The 19,177-nt window shown below is 33.8% G+C and overlaps 1 protein-coding gene across 1 annotated transcript in view; it reads right to left on the bottom strand.

Annotated features, from left to right (window-relative positions):
- DCLK2 (doublecortin like kinase 2) overlaps window positions 1–19,177 on the bottom strand; it is a 1,465,027-nt gene that overhangs the window by 215,324 nt on the left and 1,230,526 nt on the right. The window contains exon 13 of the mRNA XM_044063457.1: window positions 14,659–14,792. Within this exon, the coding sequence (XP_043919392.1) occupies window positions 14,659–14,792 (134 nt within the window). The remainder of the gene's footprint in view (window positions 1–14,658; window positions 14,793–19,177) is intronic.

The following is a 19,177-nucleotide window of genomic DNA, read 5'->3' as shown; positions in this document are numbered from 1 at the left end:
ACCTAATGCAGTGTGTCAAGACATTATTAGGATCTTCATTAATCGTCTGGGAATGCATACTCATTTCAAATTTAAATGTGCCTTTGGGCTTTTGTTCATTGTCATATAGTTTGTTTTTCTATACACTATTTTAAACATGTTCCAAGTGTTAGAAATATAAATTATAAGTACAGGATAAAACAATAGTACTAGAGTTTAAATCATGTAAATAAAATATTCAAACCATTCACGACTTCTATTCCAGATGCTAAATAATTCATCATGGCATGTACCATAAAACAACATTCTTATGAGAGTCTAATTTATAAAGAACACTGGTCTCCCAATTATCTAAACAATGTTCTCTAACACTGGTGCTATGACTACAGCCATAGCTATGCACAAGAACAGATTCTGCTAAAATGCAGAAAAATTCATTTTCTGGGTTACTAACATATATATGCTATATTTAAATTTGCCCATCTTCATGATACAAAAGAGAACAGAACCCTTTAACATGTATACGGATGATAGCTTAAAGCACTTTAGGTTTGCCTCTTCATTTTCATTAAGGACTCTTGGCATTTTCTTGATAATTCTTTAAAAGACTATTCTTTGAAAAAATTATTTTTGGCAACTGTGGACATTGCATCTATGTATATGTGTATTCTACAAGACACAGGGATTAATTTCCTTTTGAGACTGTGTATCACTTCATAAACTGGTTAGTAATACAGAAATTGAATTATTGTGCACCCCAGCAGAATACATAGGTGCCACGTCTCTTAGCTGTTCACTGTATGACTAGAAAGTCATTATACTCCATTCCTGTATGCAAAATTAGGCTAACAACCACCGTACACAGCTCCAGGCTTGCCCTAAAAATTTTCCAGTCTTCTTTGATCGAGATTAGCGCAGACTACTAACGCCTTGACTTGCTAATGGCCTGCTTCTTGTGCCAAGGGTATATGATTTGAATCTTCCCACCTATTCTGTGACCTTGAGCAAGTCACTTAACCAGATGGTGCCCTTGGGCAATTGGAAATATGGGCTAGTCTCCTTAATGTTCTCCTACATTGCATGCTTACTGACCAACGATGAACTATGAACAATGTAACACTGCTTGAACCAATGATGAATATCAGTTTAAAAGCACTTTTCTTTGCTACCTGCTTAGCTTTTTCATTTGTGTCAGAGAACCTGCAAGTGTAATTAGGACTGCACTGTAGTAAAATTTACAAAACAGTAATGTAAGGGTCTTGGCTTACACATCTGAAAGAAACTTGATATTCCCCCTCCCTATATCTATGCTTCGGACCTACTAGAATCCCTATATTAAATATGGTTAACCTATTTATGTGACATAGGCTCATCACAGTTGGGGTAGAGGACAGGAAGAGGTGTTAGATTAGACAAGTGAGTTTGGAGGGCTGCCAAGGTAAATATCAGAATTAATGACTGTGTTTCATGTGATTGGATGATGAACTGAGAACAAGTGTAAGGACTGTTACATTACAGTATGCTACTTTAAATAAAGTCACAAGCTTATGTACGTAATTTATTTTCAAAATGTTTATAAATACAATACCAGGCATATATTATCTGTCTTTTAAACTCCTATGTTCCTAGTTGGTCCTTGTTTAACTCTATACGGTGAAATTCTTTGGAGTTCTAACCACATAGCACTTACAGATAACGGCACTTTTGTCTTAATCTACTGAAGTAAACACTGCTGCAAGTGAGCTGCTTTGTTGAGATGGAAGGTCTAGACAGCTTAATGTCAGATACCTATTCTGAAGTCATAGATGGACTATAAATACTCTCCTAAATTGCTTTAACTAATATAGCAGCCTAGACATACTATATATATTATTTTTTATTGATAAAAATGTATTAAAGTCAGGACTAAAACATACAACTGTTATAAAATAATTGAAAAGATTTTTATGATACAATAGACAAAAATAGAAAGTAATGATATAAAAAATAAGAGTAAACATAACTATTTACAATAGTGTTCACTACCTATGGGTGAAGTTCGCTATTTATTTTAAAAAATAAAAATTGATACTAGATTCATTTTATTGGTTTACTAGTAGGTCATTTATACTCCTCCAATAATTATAAGTTGTGTTCCCTGATGATCTAGCTCTATTTGTCATCATTTCAAGTTTATTTATTTTATTTATTTATTTTATTTTATTTTTACATTGTTGACGATAGATAGACTGGACTGGACACATCCATTTTTTCAGCGAGCCGGAGATAAAAAACTGGATATACGCATGGGAAATAACACGCCTTAAAAATGTTGTTTTAGAGTCTTTTTAAATTTTAAAGGGAGGGAAATTAGCCTTGTTGGGAGGAGGAGGTGGGTTCTCCATCCAGTGGTGCTGGCTGTGGCTTCACCACCCACACCATTATTGTGGTGGGGTGGGTGACAAGGAGCCTGGGCAACTTAGATTGCAACAACTTAGATTGAGTTAGGAATTATTTATATTGCTCAGTAATGGGTTTTTGTTTGTTTATTTGTGATTTTAAATGCTTCTGTGAGTTGGTTCATCTTGTGAGTCAGTAGTTCTCAAACCAGTCAAAGTTTAATGATGTAGGGCAATTCTGCCTCTAAAGGGGCAATCAAGTTATGTGTGGCAGTTACAAAGTAAAGAAAGGTTATTATTTGATCACATTTATTTGTTAAGGAGGGAAGGTATAGGAGAGAGAGAGGCAGGAGAAGCAATAGGGAAGGTGTTTATGGGGCAATGGCTAGTTTTTTAATAGGGGTTTAGAAAATTTTCTAGTTTATAAGTATCCAAGTTTTCTTATTAACTTATTTATTGATTTGATTGTTTTCTATGATTGTTAGTAAGATTTTTGTCTTTGACCTATCCTAATAGTTTTGTTAATTGATCGGTAGATGATAGATTTATTTATTAGATTGTATTGTGAGATGAGGTGGGAAAGGGAAAAGAGTGGGGGTTTTATTTAGCAATTTTGAGGGATTTTTTTTTTTACAGCTTTTTTTTTTGTAGTAATAGAGAGCTAGTTGTTTGTAGATTTTGTAGAGAGGATAGAGAGACATCAGGGTTGATTCATGGAACATCATCAACATATTGGGACTGGGATGAGGATGACAGGTTCATTTTGAGAAGAGAAGAGGACTGAGAAAGAGAGATTTGGAGCCTTGGGAGGGGAAGGTAATGGTATTTGGTAAATTGTATAGAAGAGCTTATGCTTTACTGGCTTATTTTAGAGCTGAGTACCGCAGAGTGTAAGCATGGAGCTGATTGAGAGCTGAGTTATCTAGGTAATAGGAAGTAATTGAGGGGAGATGTATGTCAAAGGCTTTTGACAAGATTTTTTGACAAGTCCAGAATTTTATTATTCAGGTTTTATTAATTATATTCGGTTTGGTTAATTGAGCGTTGGGTCGGTTGTGGGATTGTGTGGTCGCATTGAAGGAGGGACTCATAAGTTGGTGTTGGGTGAGATAGAAACTTCTGGGTTTGGCTGGAAATAAGATTTGTATTGGTATCTTTATCATAATTGGCTGTGTGTGAGTAGTTTTATGGATTTATGGTCTCTATAGTTCAGGATGCAGAATATTTATACCTTTATAGATTCTAATGATAAGAGATATTATGGGAATAAGAGTGGTCAAGTTATGGTTCTCTCTATTGATTTGGCTATGGGTTGAAAGGCTATTTAATCAGAATTGATATAGGAAGGCTATGACATAGTTTCTTATGCAGAAAGGGTAGTTGCTTTTAGTTTTTTCAAAAGGAGTTGATACAAGGATGTTCAGATGGGCTGAAAGTTAAAGGGGAGAAGTGAGGGGAAAAGTAATTTTTAAGGGGAAGAGGAGAAGGGAGGTGGTTGGGGAAGTAAAGAAAAAAGTCTGGCAGTTGAAAGAATTTTGGAAAGGTATTTGCTAATTTTAGATTTGGTTTTGAATTAAAGTAAGGCCTTTCCCAAACCAAATGTTAGGGTTGTAGTTTGTTTAGTTTAGAGACATCCTTGAGAAGATCTTTAAAGTTTTGAAAAGAAGGGATTTGAGGCAATTTCCAATTTTTAGTGATTTCTTTCCTGGCAATGGATAGAACAGACCACAAGATTGAATACTTTTTTGATTTTACACAATTTGGAACTGGAGTGTTAAACGAAATAAGTGATTTATTGATTGAAAAATTATCTGTAAAATAGCTTGTAGGAAGTTGTTGATGTCATCCCAAAATTTCTTTAAAAGATGACAATCCTAAAATATGTGTGTCCAATCTGCATTGATATCTTTCTTACATCTCCAGCATAGAACATTTTCTTTAGATATCTTGTTGATTTTAAACGGTGTAAGGAATGATCTGTTCAAAAATCTCCACGTGAAAATTCTCCATTTATGTGAGGATGTAGTTTTACAAGTGATTGGAGTATATACATAGTTTATCATTATCTGAAGGATAAGAATTATTAATGGTGGTAAAAGATTTCCAAAAATTTTCTGAATGAATATCTACATCTGATTTTATTAATTTGCATATGTGTGAGAGACTGATTGTATTAGGGTCATTCTGTTGAATGAAAACCATTAAGTACTGTATTAGTTTAAGGAATATTGTTTTAGTTATAGAAGGAATAAGACTGAGCTTATCTTTGATGTATTTCCTAGCTTCTTGTAAGTCTAGCCATGACAGTGAATCGAAGTTATTCTCTTCAATAAGAATGTTAAGTGCTTATTGTTCATCATTTGATACCAAACTAATAAATGCTTTTGTTTAAATAAAGACATTTTATGATAATCTGTAGTGAAAATTATATTTTGAGTATAGGCTATAGGGAAAATAAGAAATATCCAGTTTTCATATGATGTGTGTCTAAGGATAATGTTTTTGAAGGATTTCAAAATTAAAATTATGTAGTTAGATTTATATAATTGTAGTGATACAAAAAAAAATGTTCAATCTCCAAATAAATGTATTGTTTATTAAGTTTGACATATTAATTTCGTTAGAATTATTAGGATTTTGAGATAAAGAATATAATCTTTCCATTTAGCTGAATATTTACTGTCTATAAGAAGAGTAATTGTTTTAATTACTGATGAAATTGCATAAAATTCTAGATTAGGCAAAGCAATATCACCATTATTCCAGCTGTACATTTGGAGTGATAACGCAATTCTAGATTTAATTGGATGCCAGAGGAACTTATTAATAATAGAATTAAACGTTTTAATTATTATATCGGTAGGGGGTATAGATATAGACTGTACTATATACAAAATTTTAGGAAGTAAAATCATCTTTATAAGTGACAATTTTTCTTCCATTGAGAATCTTATTTTTAACCATGAGCTTGTTAGAGTTTCGATGATTTGAATCCTTTTTTTTTTATTTATTTTTAGTGTGTCTTTTAAGTTATTAGAATAATAATATCTAGATATGTTATTTGTTGAGTTTGAGCAAAATATTTTTTTAAATTATCTTGTATGTTGAATTTGTTTGACCAACTAAGAGAATTTGTGTTTTATTATGATTGAATCTAAGACCTGAGTTTTTTTTAAAACTTGTCCATATTATTAAATAACTCTGAAAAGGCAGGATTTTTACCCCTCAATATAATCAATATGTCATCGGCAAACACTTGTATTTTTGATGTTTCATTAAAACCCAAATCATAACCTTTAATGTTAGTATTATCCCTAATCAGGTTAGCCCACGGTTCCATAATTAAGGTGAATAAAAGGGGAGATAATGGACAGCCTTGTTTAGTGCTTTTTTCAATAGTTATGAATTGTGAAATATAGGAGCTTATTTTGACATATGCTTGACAACCAGTTTAAAGTTGGGTAATAAGATTTATAAAGTTTTTGGAAAAGTTAATTCCTCCCAGTAGTATAAATAAATAGTCCCAGTTTATTGTGTCGAATGTACAATTTATGTCTAAGCTGACTATAGTTAGGTTATTTTTTTAAGTTCTTCACTGAGTCTATTAAGGTTAATATTCTCTTAATGTTGTCATACGAGGCTCTGTTAATAATGAAGCCAATTTGATCAGAGTCTACTAAACTAAGAAGGAAATTTTTGAATCTATTTGCATAAACAGACATGAACATTTTGTAATCTGTATTTAATAAAGAAATCAGTCTGTATGAATTACATTTGGTGGGATCTTTATCCTGTTTTAAAATAGGGTGATAAAGGTATATTTCCACGATGGTGGGATTAACATTTTTAGTTTGGTCTATACTGAAAACTGAATGTAAAATCGAGAGAGCTTTTGTAGGTAGAATTTTATAAATTTCAGGGATGATGCCATCATAACCCTGGGCTTTGTTTGGTTTTAATTTGTTGATTTGTACTTGCATGTCTTTAAGGGTTATCTGTCTGTCTAATAATTCAACTTGTTGTTCAGTTAACATTTTTTTTGAGTTTTTATTAATGAACGACCTTATATCAATTATGTGGTTTATTGACTCAGTGGGCTGGTTTAGTTTAGAAAACAATTCTCTAAATTCATTTAATATGTTATGAAGACCAGAAACCTTTTTCTTTTTTGTGGTGAATAAAGTTCCTTAATGTGATTAAATGTATTCATTCTTTTAATTTTGTTGACTAGCATATTTATGGATCTAGGGTTTGATGAAAAAGTAATACATTTAAATTTCTCTAAACTAATCTTTATTTTATGATCTAAAATCTCAAGATACTTCTTATTTAAAGAATCTATATCTGTTTTAATAGTTTTATCTTCTTTGTTTTTTTAAAAGGTCTAGATTCAAATTTTTAAGTTTTGACTGTATCTCTTTTAATTCTTTATCCCAAGCAATTTTTATTATACCAATCAAGTATCCTACCATATAAATAGGCTTTCATTGCATCCCATATGAAAATTTCGGAAGTGTCTTTAGTGGCATTGTGTTTGATGAAGTTATGAACTTCTATAGATATGAAGGATTTTAAATCATTCGAATTAGAAATGTATGCTGGAATCCTCTTTATCTGAGAATTATATAATGAGTAAATAAATAAGTCAAAACTTATAGAATTATGATCAGACAAGGGACATGCAATCACCTTAGCATTAAAGAATCAACTAAAGTATTAGAGATAAAAACTCTGTCCTTGAAAAGGAGTTATGCCTGTGAGAAAAAAAGTGTAGAATAATGATTTAGTATCTGCATAGTTATTGATATCTCTCAAACAAAAGGAATCAGTAAATTCTTTCAATAACCTGGCAGTGGATGAAATCCTCCTATTACCAGTGAAGGTGGAGACTTTACTATCAAAAATACAATTAAAATCACCAGTTAGTATTGTGTTGCCTTTTGAAAATTGAATAATGTGTTCTATATGTTGCTCACCTGTTTTAAGTCCAATGCCAGGAATCCAATAAATGTTAAATAAAGTGAATATTTTACTATTAAATTCTATTGTGATGGATGCTATCATACCTTTATTATCTTGGCATGTATCTATTATTCTAGGGGCAAGAAGTCTGTTATTCCATAGTATTGCAACACCTATTTTTTTTTAACATGTTCAGAGCTAACTAGCAGAGAAAAGGACTTAGAGTCTAATTTGGCAATGTCATCTGATATCAAATGAGTTTCTTGTAAGAATATCAGTTGAGAATTTTGAAGTTTAAGATATTTAATTAGAGATCTTCTCTTATTTGGATTATTTAATCCATTAACATTAAATGAAATGCAATGTAAGGAAGTCATGAATTAGATTCTTTATTTAATAATACATTCTAACTCTGAGTGTTATTATTTGTTTGTCTGTTAATATATATGAGATAGATATAAGGAACACAACAATATTTCCATATATCATATAATAAAGTAGTAAAACCAAAGATATGTTTAAATAGTGGCTATTTATGTGAATTGTAGTGAACATCAATAATGATATTTTCGAAAATTTATAACACAAACTATTAACTAAAAATAAACCCCAGACCCTTTTGGAGTTAAAAACTCCTAATTTGAGTGACATCAATCACTCAAATTGTCTTCTAACTAGCAGCAAATTACAGTCAGGAACTGCCTACTTATGATCTTACTTGTATTTATACAGTATGACTTAAAAATCCAATAATCCATATATTTGTGGTATACACTAAAATGGTACTACTTACTAGACATAGTTATTGAATACCAATACAAATGTGTTGATGAATATTGTAATGTTTATAAATGCATAGTCAATAGTGCAATGCAATGACAGTACAAGTGTGGTGTATAAAGAATATTTTTGGGTATAATAAGAAAAATATACAACACTAAGGACTAGTTATCCATCTTCCTTATATTCTATCTTACTCTCCCTTTTCCTATAGCATGTCATTACATCGCACTGAGACCACACTATGAAATGTTTTGAAACAGGTTGTGATGTTATGAAGCAAGAAAAATAGCTTAATGAGTGTGGTGATTAATAGAGAGCATTGAAATTATCAGTCTAAAAAGTAAAAAGGATGCTTCAGATAAGCCGCACAAAAGACAATGCCATAAAATGTAACAACTGCATCCCTCACTTTCTAAAAACTAAATAGAGATAATACCATAAGCAATAAGATACTTAACTATGTCATGTTAAATAGTCAAATGAAATGGCTTTGTTACTAAAAATGAATAATATACTACACATTGAACAACATCTCAGTACGCAACATAAGGCAGTTATATTAATTACTATAATAAAAAAAGAACAATTCAATGCTTGTTTCTTTTCCCTTTTCTTTTCTCCTCCTTCCTCCCTTCCACTTTTGAAAGGCCATATAGTTTTAAAGTTACATTGTTGGATTACAACTGTATGATAGCAGGTTAGTATTTCTTTTCTATTCTCTTCTTTTTCTTTCTCCTTTCTTTTCCCTCTTTCCCCATTCTTCCTTTTCCTTTTAAACAAAAAAATGCACAGTAAAGCAAGAAGAATGTGTTATTAAAAGGATTAAAACAAATAGTGTAAATATACTAAGCAACAGATCCATTTTATGCATATATAGTCCATCAAAGTCCTAGAATATTCATTATTTGTGAGACTAAGTACAGTAACTTTATATATGGGTCTCAATTTTCCTTTTTCCCCCCTTTCCCTCTTCCTCTTGTCATTCTACTCTCCTTTCCCTGCCCCTCCGCTCATGGCTCGATCATGGCTTAGTATCGCTTCTTAATGCAAAATGATCACAATGTGGTGTACGAGTGTCTGAGAGGTTGAACATTTACTAGCTGGATGCCATTCTAGAGTTACAAATGACAGTAGATAAATGTTGTTGCTGATTTTCCATTGAGATGGATGATGATCCATAGGTTGGATGCTTCCATATTGTGGTCGGAGTGCTGATGACGTCATTCTGCATCGGAAAGTCATCTAACAGCTGATCTTTAGACTGCAAATTTGAATAATCAGCTGGAGGTTGCAGCGGGAAAGTGATAGCGAGACATGCAAAACTAACCTCCAACAACCTCAGTAAGTGCTCGAGACATCCCGAGCAAACTAAGAGCAATACAAACACTCGGAGAGGGAAAAAGAAAAACAAATGTTGCAGCATGAATCAAATCCAAGCCCCAAGGCATAAAGGCATAACCCAGTGAAATGAAGCAAAGGGAAAATAAACAACAAACAAACCCTCAAAAATTCCCACAAGGAAGTCCACAGCCAACACAAGATCTCCCTAAAAATATCAGAACACCAAATACAAAGCACAAAATAAATAAGATCAATATACCCCAGCGAGTACACATGAAAGCCAGATCAAACAGCGCGTCTAACAATGCTAACCCATTAGCATCACTCCAGAACTAGAAAGCAGAGTAGCCAAGACCCAGAAACCACAAAAAAAAGTAATTCACACTGACAAAAAGCAATAAAAAGTAAGAACCAATTCATCACAAAGCATACAGCCCACTCCAACAGCCCAAATGTAAATATAAAATGACAGCGTAACAAGGTCCCAGTCCAAGAGACCACTAGTTACAATGGACAACACTCGGACTGTCAAATGCTAGAGAACACATATTCCCTTCTAGCTTGTATATGATTAAATTATATCATGTAAAGGATATTTTATGCCACGTTAATGAACTAGATACTAATATTGATAGATCGTAATGGAGCATGGGATTAATAACAATTAAATATGCAACAAACAGCAGAAAATTAAATAATATTTAACACAAACCAATGAAAATGGAAAAAATTATTTCAACACTCACCTTTTGAACCATTTTCATCTCGCAAGACTTCTGGGTTATGTAGAAAGATTTACAATTTATATATTGGAACCAAAAAAAAAATCAGAGAAATGTGGATTAACTCAAGTCATTTATTTTTTTTTAGTTTCTTTTTGTGGTCAAGAGTTTTCCAAGATCCGTTTTCTGCTAATCTCTTGAGACTAGTGGAAGCCCAGTCCATATTAATCTATGTTATCCAGGATTTTATTTGATTTTATATATGCGATGGCTGGTTCTAGTTCATCAAATATCTTGGGGCCGTCCTGAAGAAAAATTTTTAGCATTGCTGGAAAAAGTAAGTGTGTTTTAATTTGAGCTTTTTTAAGTTCTTTGAGTAATGGCAAGAATAGTTTCCTTTTGGCAATTACTGATGAGGAATAATCATTGTCAAACTGGATGACATTATCTTTAAATTTGACGGGAGATTTGGACCATGCTGTCTTCAGTACAATTTCTTTGTCATAAGAGGACAAACATCTAACTATGACAGATCTTGCAGAATTAGCTTTTGATGTAGTCAAAGATCTATGAGCCCTTTCAATTACATATGAAAGGGCTTCGGAGAGTTGTAGGATCTCTGGTAACCATGATGTCAAAAATTTCGCCATACTATTATCTTCAACATTTTCTGGCAACCTGAAGATTCTGATATTGTTTCTTTGAGATCTGTTCTCTAGATCATCTATTTTTGCTGACAGTAAGGAGTTTTGCTTTAAAAGGCTTTCTAAACTGTGTTCATTTACATGAATTCTACAGTCCATGTCATTTAAAGATTTTTCAATTCCATTGATTTGTTCTTTTTGTTGCTTAAGGTCGTGGTGGATAGTTTCCATTTGTTGAGAAGATTTTTCCTTAAAGTTATCCAAGTTCAGATCCAATTTATCTATTTTTGTAGAGAGTTCTCGAATGGTAGAAAGTAAAGTTTGTAGGTTCTTTTTAATGAGATATCCTGGTGTGAAGCTCATACTGTTAACTGGTGCCAGAGACTTGACTCATTTTGACAGGAAAATATAAAAAAATAACAAAAATTGAGATACTATCTAAATAAACTTTAGGAATAAACTAAATATGTAAAAAAAAATGTTGTATTAGATAGATATATGTTCACGTTTTCCTGTCATATAAGATGTGAAGAGGAAGAGGAAGAGATGATAGAAAATGCTGCTACTCAAGGCTCATCCTTAGCCACGCCCCCAGCATCTATACTGATTTTTTGACTTCAAAGTAAAACATAATAATAATAATAATAATAATAATAATAATAATAATAATAATAATAATAATAATTATAGCAATCTTAACATTCATCAGAAAGTGAAATTCACTTGGACTTAAATGTGGTAAGCATCTCCAATGAACTGACTGCAGTAAAATGCAATTAAGCATCAGTGGGGCCACAGCAATGGAAACGCAGAACACATGTGCATGCAATGGGGCAAAGGTAGTACATTACAGTTACTCTATACTTCTGGCTGACAACACACACTGACTTTGCTAGCATGTTTATTTGGATCACTCTCTAACTAGTAAGAACATCCTTGTTCAGTGGTGAACAAGCTGACCTTTTTGTAGCTGCTGTCTGAGATATCATGAGGCTGTTAGTGATGCTAAGACAAATTTGCTCAGTCGTACAGCTGTCCATTATTTTACTTAGGATTCTTCTTTGTGATACACCAACAACAAAAACATGTTCTGGGTACTAAGCACCATCTATAAACTTAATGGGGATATGACATGACTTTTGCTAAGAGATAAATATAACAAAATCCCAGTTTATCAGAACTAACTGACTGGGGTGGTGGTTTGTCAGAGTAACAACTCAGACTACTACTAGGTGTTTTTTAATGGGGACAAAAAGGTTTCCTCTTCCCTGAGATTGTCTGACCCCAGAATTGGCATATTCCGGTTAGTGTGCTATTTTTTTGCAAGGGAACATACCCATCCCTATATAAACAAAACACTTTGCAGCAGTGTTAGAGACTGGACTCCAACAATTTGCAGATTCCTTCAGTTTATCTCAGTAAGATGGGGATTTATCATTTAGCGACCTTTAAATGTGGCACTTGCCCTATTATTGTTAACACACTGCATCAGTTACAGGAAGCTTAAGAGTTTGCCTGTTTAAGAATAATCCATGACTCTGTGTAGGTAAACAAGCATTCGCCAGATCCAGGGATATTACTAATGTCATACAAAGCCATTCTTTAAGGAAAAGAAATTACATTTTTTAAATAATATGATGTGTTTGTAAATTTATTTGACTAGTATGTTCTCTGTGTTTTGAGTGATTGAGGATGATTTCATATTGCACTGTTCATGCACAGGGCATCAGGACATTTACCTGTCAATGCTTGTCCAGTGCATTTTTAGTTTGGTTTATTACATTTTTTACAGAGTCAGGAGTGTGCATGCATCCTTTTGTTTATGTGAAGACAGCTGTGGAATCCTGACAGCCTGTAGGTGAAATTTATAATTTTTTTAAAAGATTTTTGACATACAATGTTGCTTCTTTTCACTTTGTATGCCTTAACCAATAGGATAAGTTACTTTTTTGGCTAGCCAATTTGATATGTTAGTTTCCTCTGATTAGCAGAGCACTGAACATTGTAACTGGAGCTTTTATTTTTAGGAGATACAGCTGTAGGGACTGCTGTAAGCTTCAATTTATTTTTCAGACAGACTTGGTTCTTTGGATAATGCATGCATTTATAAAGTGCATACTAACTGCTTTGTCCAAACAGTGTGCATGTTTTTGAATACTAATTACCTTTCCCTTTATAATTACTACCAAGCTGCTGACAGTTTCATTCTAAATTCAAAGGCTGAGAAAACACAAATGCTGGATGAAGGCCACAGTAAAAAGTCTGATACTGTGTCTGTTGCAACTTCAGAAATGTTTCATAACAGAGTCGGGATCTTAGCCCCATACCACCCCTGCTTTTATTTATTTTTTACATACATTTATATTTTTCTAGAGTTTAAGTGCTGTATAATATGAAACAGTGATTGGCCAATGCACCTATCTTGTTTCATGAATATGTAGAGACTGAGATACTTCTATATAACAAAAAACAAGTTCTATTTTCTATGTATAAAGAGCTTAAAACACAAATAAATTACAGAAAATGTCCAAGTACTTCTCTCCCCTTGTGATTAAGTATTTGACTATTGAACTGAGCATGTCCTTGTAATTAAAGTGCATAAGAAATACTATTTCACCACAAACTGCATATTAAAGCATATCAGATGTTTGCAGTATGGCAAGGTGAATGTCTCACACTAAACCATCTAGATTTTCTAAACAAGTTGCTCTGTAAACTTGTGTGTCTTTCTCAGGTTCCATGAAACTGCTTGGGGTTCTAAAATATAGGAACAATCAAAAATTAAAAACAAACAGAGAAGAGTGAAATTAAAAAAGAGAAACAATGCCAAATAAAAATGTGTCTTCCATCAGGCTTGAATCTAATGCACCCAATATCATTATAGCTGTAATACTTGTTGCTCCATTAAGGCACATGGAAATGGGTGGTACACTGAGAAATCTTTGTCTATCTACCATGTGTACAAAATTATTAGACAGATAAAACTTTTTTAGCCATAAAGATCTCCTGTAATTACATGAGAGAACATGAACAGAAAAAAATGTTGCCTTAACTCACACATATTGCATGCCTGGTGCAGCTGTATGTAGTGATGTCTAGAATGGACTCAACATTCATACACATAACCTTCGTAGTTAAATGAATATATCCTCCTCCACAGTTATGTACCTTTTTTCTTAATCTCTCTCTCTGCTGCTGCTTTTGTGAAATTCATTGTTAACAGATGTTTCAGGATGACTGCTCCTCTGCCAATAAGATCTTTCTGCAAAGGACTACCACATTCTTAAACTCAGAGTCCTACTTACCCTCTCTCTCTGTCCAGTCATTTAGTTATCACTTCTGAACCCAAAAGGTGTGGTCTCCCCTTTGTTGCCTCCTTTTAGCCACTGCATCTTTTGTTGAGGTCTCTGTACCTTCCCCACCTTCCTTTACGGCTGCTTTTCTTGTCCTATCATACCATGTTTATCTGTTCTCAGTGTTGCAACTTTAAAACATAATTTGTTGTTATATCCCCTGAATTCTGTAACTGCATTATCAGATTCATACCCGACTACAGGCAATGAATGCTATGGGCACTTTAGCAAGAAACACACTTAAAGACTTGCATGCACATATAAAGGGGACATGTCCTGATATATCTGACCTCACATATGGACCTGCATGCACACCCACAGAGGGACATGTCTTGATACATTTACAGCTGTGCTTGAGAAAAAGATGAATACAGCTTCTGAGGTAAATACCTCATGTCTGCAGTGCACACATGACTACTGACTATAAAAGGCTGACGGACATGTTTTTTTTAATACTTCTTTGGCAGCAGAATGATATAAAAGCCATTGAACTTACCCTGTCTCTGCGATTATCTCTGGAGCAACATATGTTGGAGTGCCGCACACAGTGTACAGTGGTCCTTCTACGACAGTGGCCAACCCAAAATCACCCAGTTTTAAGGACTTTGTTCCATCAGAGTACTCACAAACCTATTAACAAAGGAAGAATGACAACCACAAAGCAATAAAATGTATTCACTAGTAACAACTAATACACATTATGAAAAGTAGTTTAATTAAAAAAAATAAAAATCTTCAGTATGAAACATTATCTAGTTTTGGATTGTTACAGAACAGACACTAACAGTACCTTATTCGCATTGATGCTATGTTTATATGCATTATCTGTAAAATAAATGTTATTATGCAATTTCAAATCTGCTATTTTAATAAATGTTTATAAAATACACTTCAGGAACACTGGGAATACAATGAATTAAAAATGCCAAAAAATGTCACCTCCCAAGGAGTAAACGCTCTGTACACCCCACACAATCCAAGAATAAGAACAATCAAAAAACACAGGTACCGGAGCGAAACAAGTCTGTTAAAGTCAGAAATCATCCAATCCACAACAAAGCAATTCAGTCCACTTTTAACTGTTTTATTCAAAACTCATAATAGACAGTGGTAAGTGCTTTCACCTGACAGGGCTTCATCAGTCACCAACTTGTGGGAAGAGACAGCAAACAGTGATAACCCTTGTGTGTGATGTTGGCACGATCAGTCAGTTACTATTCTTAAGGAATGAGGAAAATATGAACCCCATTTTGACAAGTACGCCTGTCTAACAAGCAGGGTAACAGATATCACCATTGAAGGGTCAATACAATATTTAATAAGATGGATCCTCAGTTCTGTGTGATTTAATTAGGGTCACTGCAGATCCAGTGTTAATAGCTATATTTACCATGATTATGACCATATATTAACCTTCATATTCAAAATGGCTGAAAAGGCACCATACAAGATATTAAAGGAAAAGCACAGCTGTATAAAGTCTTACCATAACAGTAGATGTCTTTCTCTTCACTGTTGAAGTATTCTTCACTGAAGGGATCTCCTGCCAAGGATATCCCAACATCTGGCCAGTATACCAAGGCCTTTGGATTTTATATGTGCCATAAGTCACAGAAGACTGGGAAGGAGGAAGGCACAGAGACCCCTTTACAAATTCATTCAAAATAGCCCTGGTAAACCTGCCCTGGCCCTGGGAACAATAACCAATTTGTAATGCTTAGTAAAAGTATGAACAGAGGACCAAGTAGCTGCTTCAAGGATGGAACTGGTGTTCAGACACTTGAAAAAGGCACCAGAAGAGGCAACTGCCCAAGTGCAATATGTCTTTACAGAAAAAGAAAAGCATTTTCCATTAAAGGAGTAACAAAAGGAAAGGGTCTTAAAGATCCAGGAGCAGATGGTTTCCTTATAAACAACTAAACCCAAAGTCCTGGGATGAAAACAAACAAAAAGTTGCTCAAAAACCTTTGTCTTATCCAAATAATAATATCTGAGCTGTCTAAGCGGGACCAAAGTGTGGAGAACCTTCTCAGTGGCAGGCTGCAGAGAAGGAAAAAGGAATGAAGGTGAACAGACTGATTACTGGACAACTCATAAACCAATTTCAGCATAAAAGAATGATTAGTATGAAGAGACACACTGTCTCTTTGAAAATTTTAAAAAGGAGGAAACAGCCATGAGAGCCTGAAGCTCAGACACTCTTTTGGCTGAAGTAAGAACCAACACCAGAGCAGTTTTCCCAAGTACAATGTTGCAAGGAAGCGAAACTACCAGGTTCAAAAGGAGCCTGAGTCAATTTTCAAGAACAAAACTGAGATCCCAAGAAGGAGGAATAGGCTTTCTTGGGGGCCTGACATAAAGGACACCTTTCAGAAATTGCTTGACCTTAAACTAAGAGGCTAAAGGATTATTCAAGGGCAGACAAGCAGAGATAGCAGACAGGTGAGATTTAAATCAATAATATGCCAAGCCAGCATGGAGCAGATCACTCAAATAAGACAGAACCAGAGGAACCACTACTGAAATGGGATCCTGATGGTTAGAGAGGCATTGAACAGAAAATCTTTTCTACAAACAGAAATAGTTCACTTTGCAACAAAGGACCCCAAGCTGTATTAGCATAAAAAATGTTTTAATCTCCGCTTTCGTACAAACACTTCATCAGAAAAATGTGATCAAACAATACACCTGGTTTGTATATGTTAATCAATTACTATAGTTAAAAACAACCACCAGTTTTAACCCTTTAGTTTCATTCTTGCTAAAAAACATTTTATGTTAACATGTTCCTTCAAACCAGGGGGAACTTCAGCACACAGACTTATTTGCCAACACACGTTTCTAGTTTCAAATTCATTTCTGAAGTTACCCCCTCTTCTATCTACTGTTACTTTTTCAAGAACTGTAAACAAGAACTTACTACAATTCTTACATACTTTTGAGTGCTTGTAAAGTGCATTGTTTACATCCTTATTCTTAACAGCCCTTACATGTTCTTGAATCCTGTCTCTCAGCCTTCTTGTAGTCATACCTACATAGAATGAATCACAGGGTGAGCACAGGGCAAGATAAACCATTCCAGAAGTATTACAAGGATACATTTCCTTAAAATCTATGTTGTAATTTAAATGGGGCAAAATCACAAAAGCACCTTCATGTATGAATCTACAGCTGGAACAACCATTACACTTGCATGTCCCTTTGTTTTTACTACTAAAAGCAATGGGAATTCTAGTATCTGATTTTTCAAGCATTTGTTTAATACTACGTGTTTTAATGTTAACAAATTGTGGTTCATTCCCAAAGCCTGACTTAACTCTCTATAACTGTTAATAATCTACCAGTTTTGTGTTATAATATTCCTGATGTTACATGTGTCTACTGACATTTCCATACAACACTGAGGAAAATCACTGGGAGTATTCACTTCATTCAATTTGTTAAGTAGTCCATTGCTTAAAATAGGTGGAAATGGAGTCTTCTTTTTACTGGAGACTTCAATGGCAGCCTGATGTAATGGTTCTACAGGGTATCCCCTTTCCACAAATAATTGAGTAATAAACTTCAATTCTGTTTGGAAGACACTATCATTACTAATCATACGTGATGCCCTCTAGGAATGTTGCGTTTCATATAAGTAGGATTGTTGCTAGTCCAAAGTAAGCAGCTATTAGAAAAAGTTTCTTTTCTAAAAATGTTACTTTCAAAGGATCCCAGGTAAGTTCAATGTCCAAAATATTAACTTTATGACCTACACAACCAATGCAAAAGACAAGAACTCAGAAGTACTATTTAAACTACCCATGAAAATTCTAACAAGGACAGTGTTAGAGAACTGGACAATTTGGAGCCAATTGAACATTCAAAAAACTTAGAGAAGGTGGGGGTGTCTGTAATGAGTCAGCAGGCACCTCCAGAAGCTCATAACAGAGCTTGTACTCGGAACAAGTTAAAAGCAAAGTAGTTAATGATGTTTGTAATCAAACAAAGTTGTTTAACTTAAGTAAATTTAACTTGAATAAACATCACTGTAAAGTTTTAAAAATGATCTTAGGTTATATACCGAGCCATCGTTCAAATCTTACTAAGACAATATTGCAGCTTAAAATGTATGCTAGGAAGTTAAATTTAGCTTTTATTTTTAAGGATGTGGTAAGAGATAGTGGGTATTGCCTTAACAGGCCTACCACTTATAATCCCACATTGCATTTTACTATCAAACAGTTTGAAGCATTTTGTGAAAGGGACATTAGGTCCTTATTGAGTGGAAAAAACTGTCAGACCTTATTTTAAATTATCAAATGTCAGGTACAAAGCACTAAGATCTATGTGATGCAAAAAATCTAAGATTTATGAAGGCTGACAAGGGGGGGTGGGCTTAGTGATAATGGATGTGGAAGATTACTACACAAGTATTGAAACAATGCTGAAGAATGAAAATGAATATCAATAAGTAACAATAAGTGACATTCATGGTAAATTTAAACAGGTATATTCAGTATTGGACAGTATGGTTCTAAACAAAGAAATTGATGTAGTTTTATACAATTATTTCTTTACAAAACATTCACGTATAGGTATCCTGTTTGGGATACCTAAAATTCACAAAGATCAAAGCCCCCCCCCCCCCTTTTCAGGCCTATAGTGTCAGCAGGAGGTAGCATTACAGAAGGTATTTCTATTTATTTAGATACCATTTTTAACCAGTTAGTTCAGGAATTAGATTCATATTGTCGTGATTCATGGGTTTTTGTGAACTATGTTTGGAATTTTGCAATGGAAATGCCGGGTGATGGAGAAGTCTTTACTTTAGTTACAGTGGACATTGTCTCCTTGTTTGCATCCATTCCCATTGTGGAAGGAATTGAAAGTATTAGAAGTTATTTAAGCAAATATAGTGACATGTCAACTGAACAAATAAATATTAACTGTAATTTGTTAGAAATGGTATTGAACAACAATTTTTTCATGACAAATATTATAAACAAAACAAGGGTGTTGCGATGGGGGCTAGT

Source organism: Protopterus annectens, chromosome 2.part1 (assembly GCF_019279795.1).
Source record: "Protopterus annectens isolate FY-2018-M chromosome 2.part1, PAN1.0, whole genome shotgun sequence".
NCBI classification, from domain to species: domain Eukaryota; kingdom Metazoa; phylum Chordata; order Ceratodontiformes; family Protopteridae; genus Protopterus; species Protopterus annectens.
Note: the sequence above shows the minus strand (reverse complement) of the source record. Positions and strands in the feature narration are given on the sequence as shown.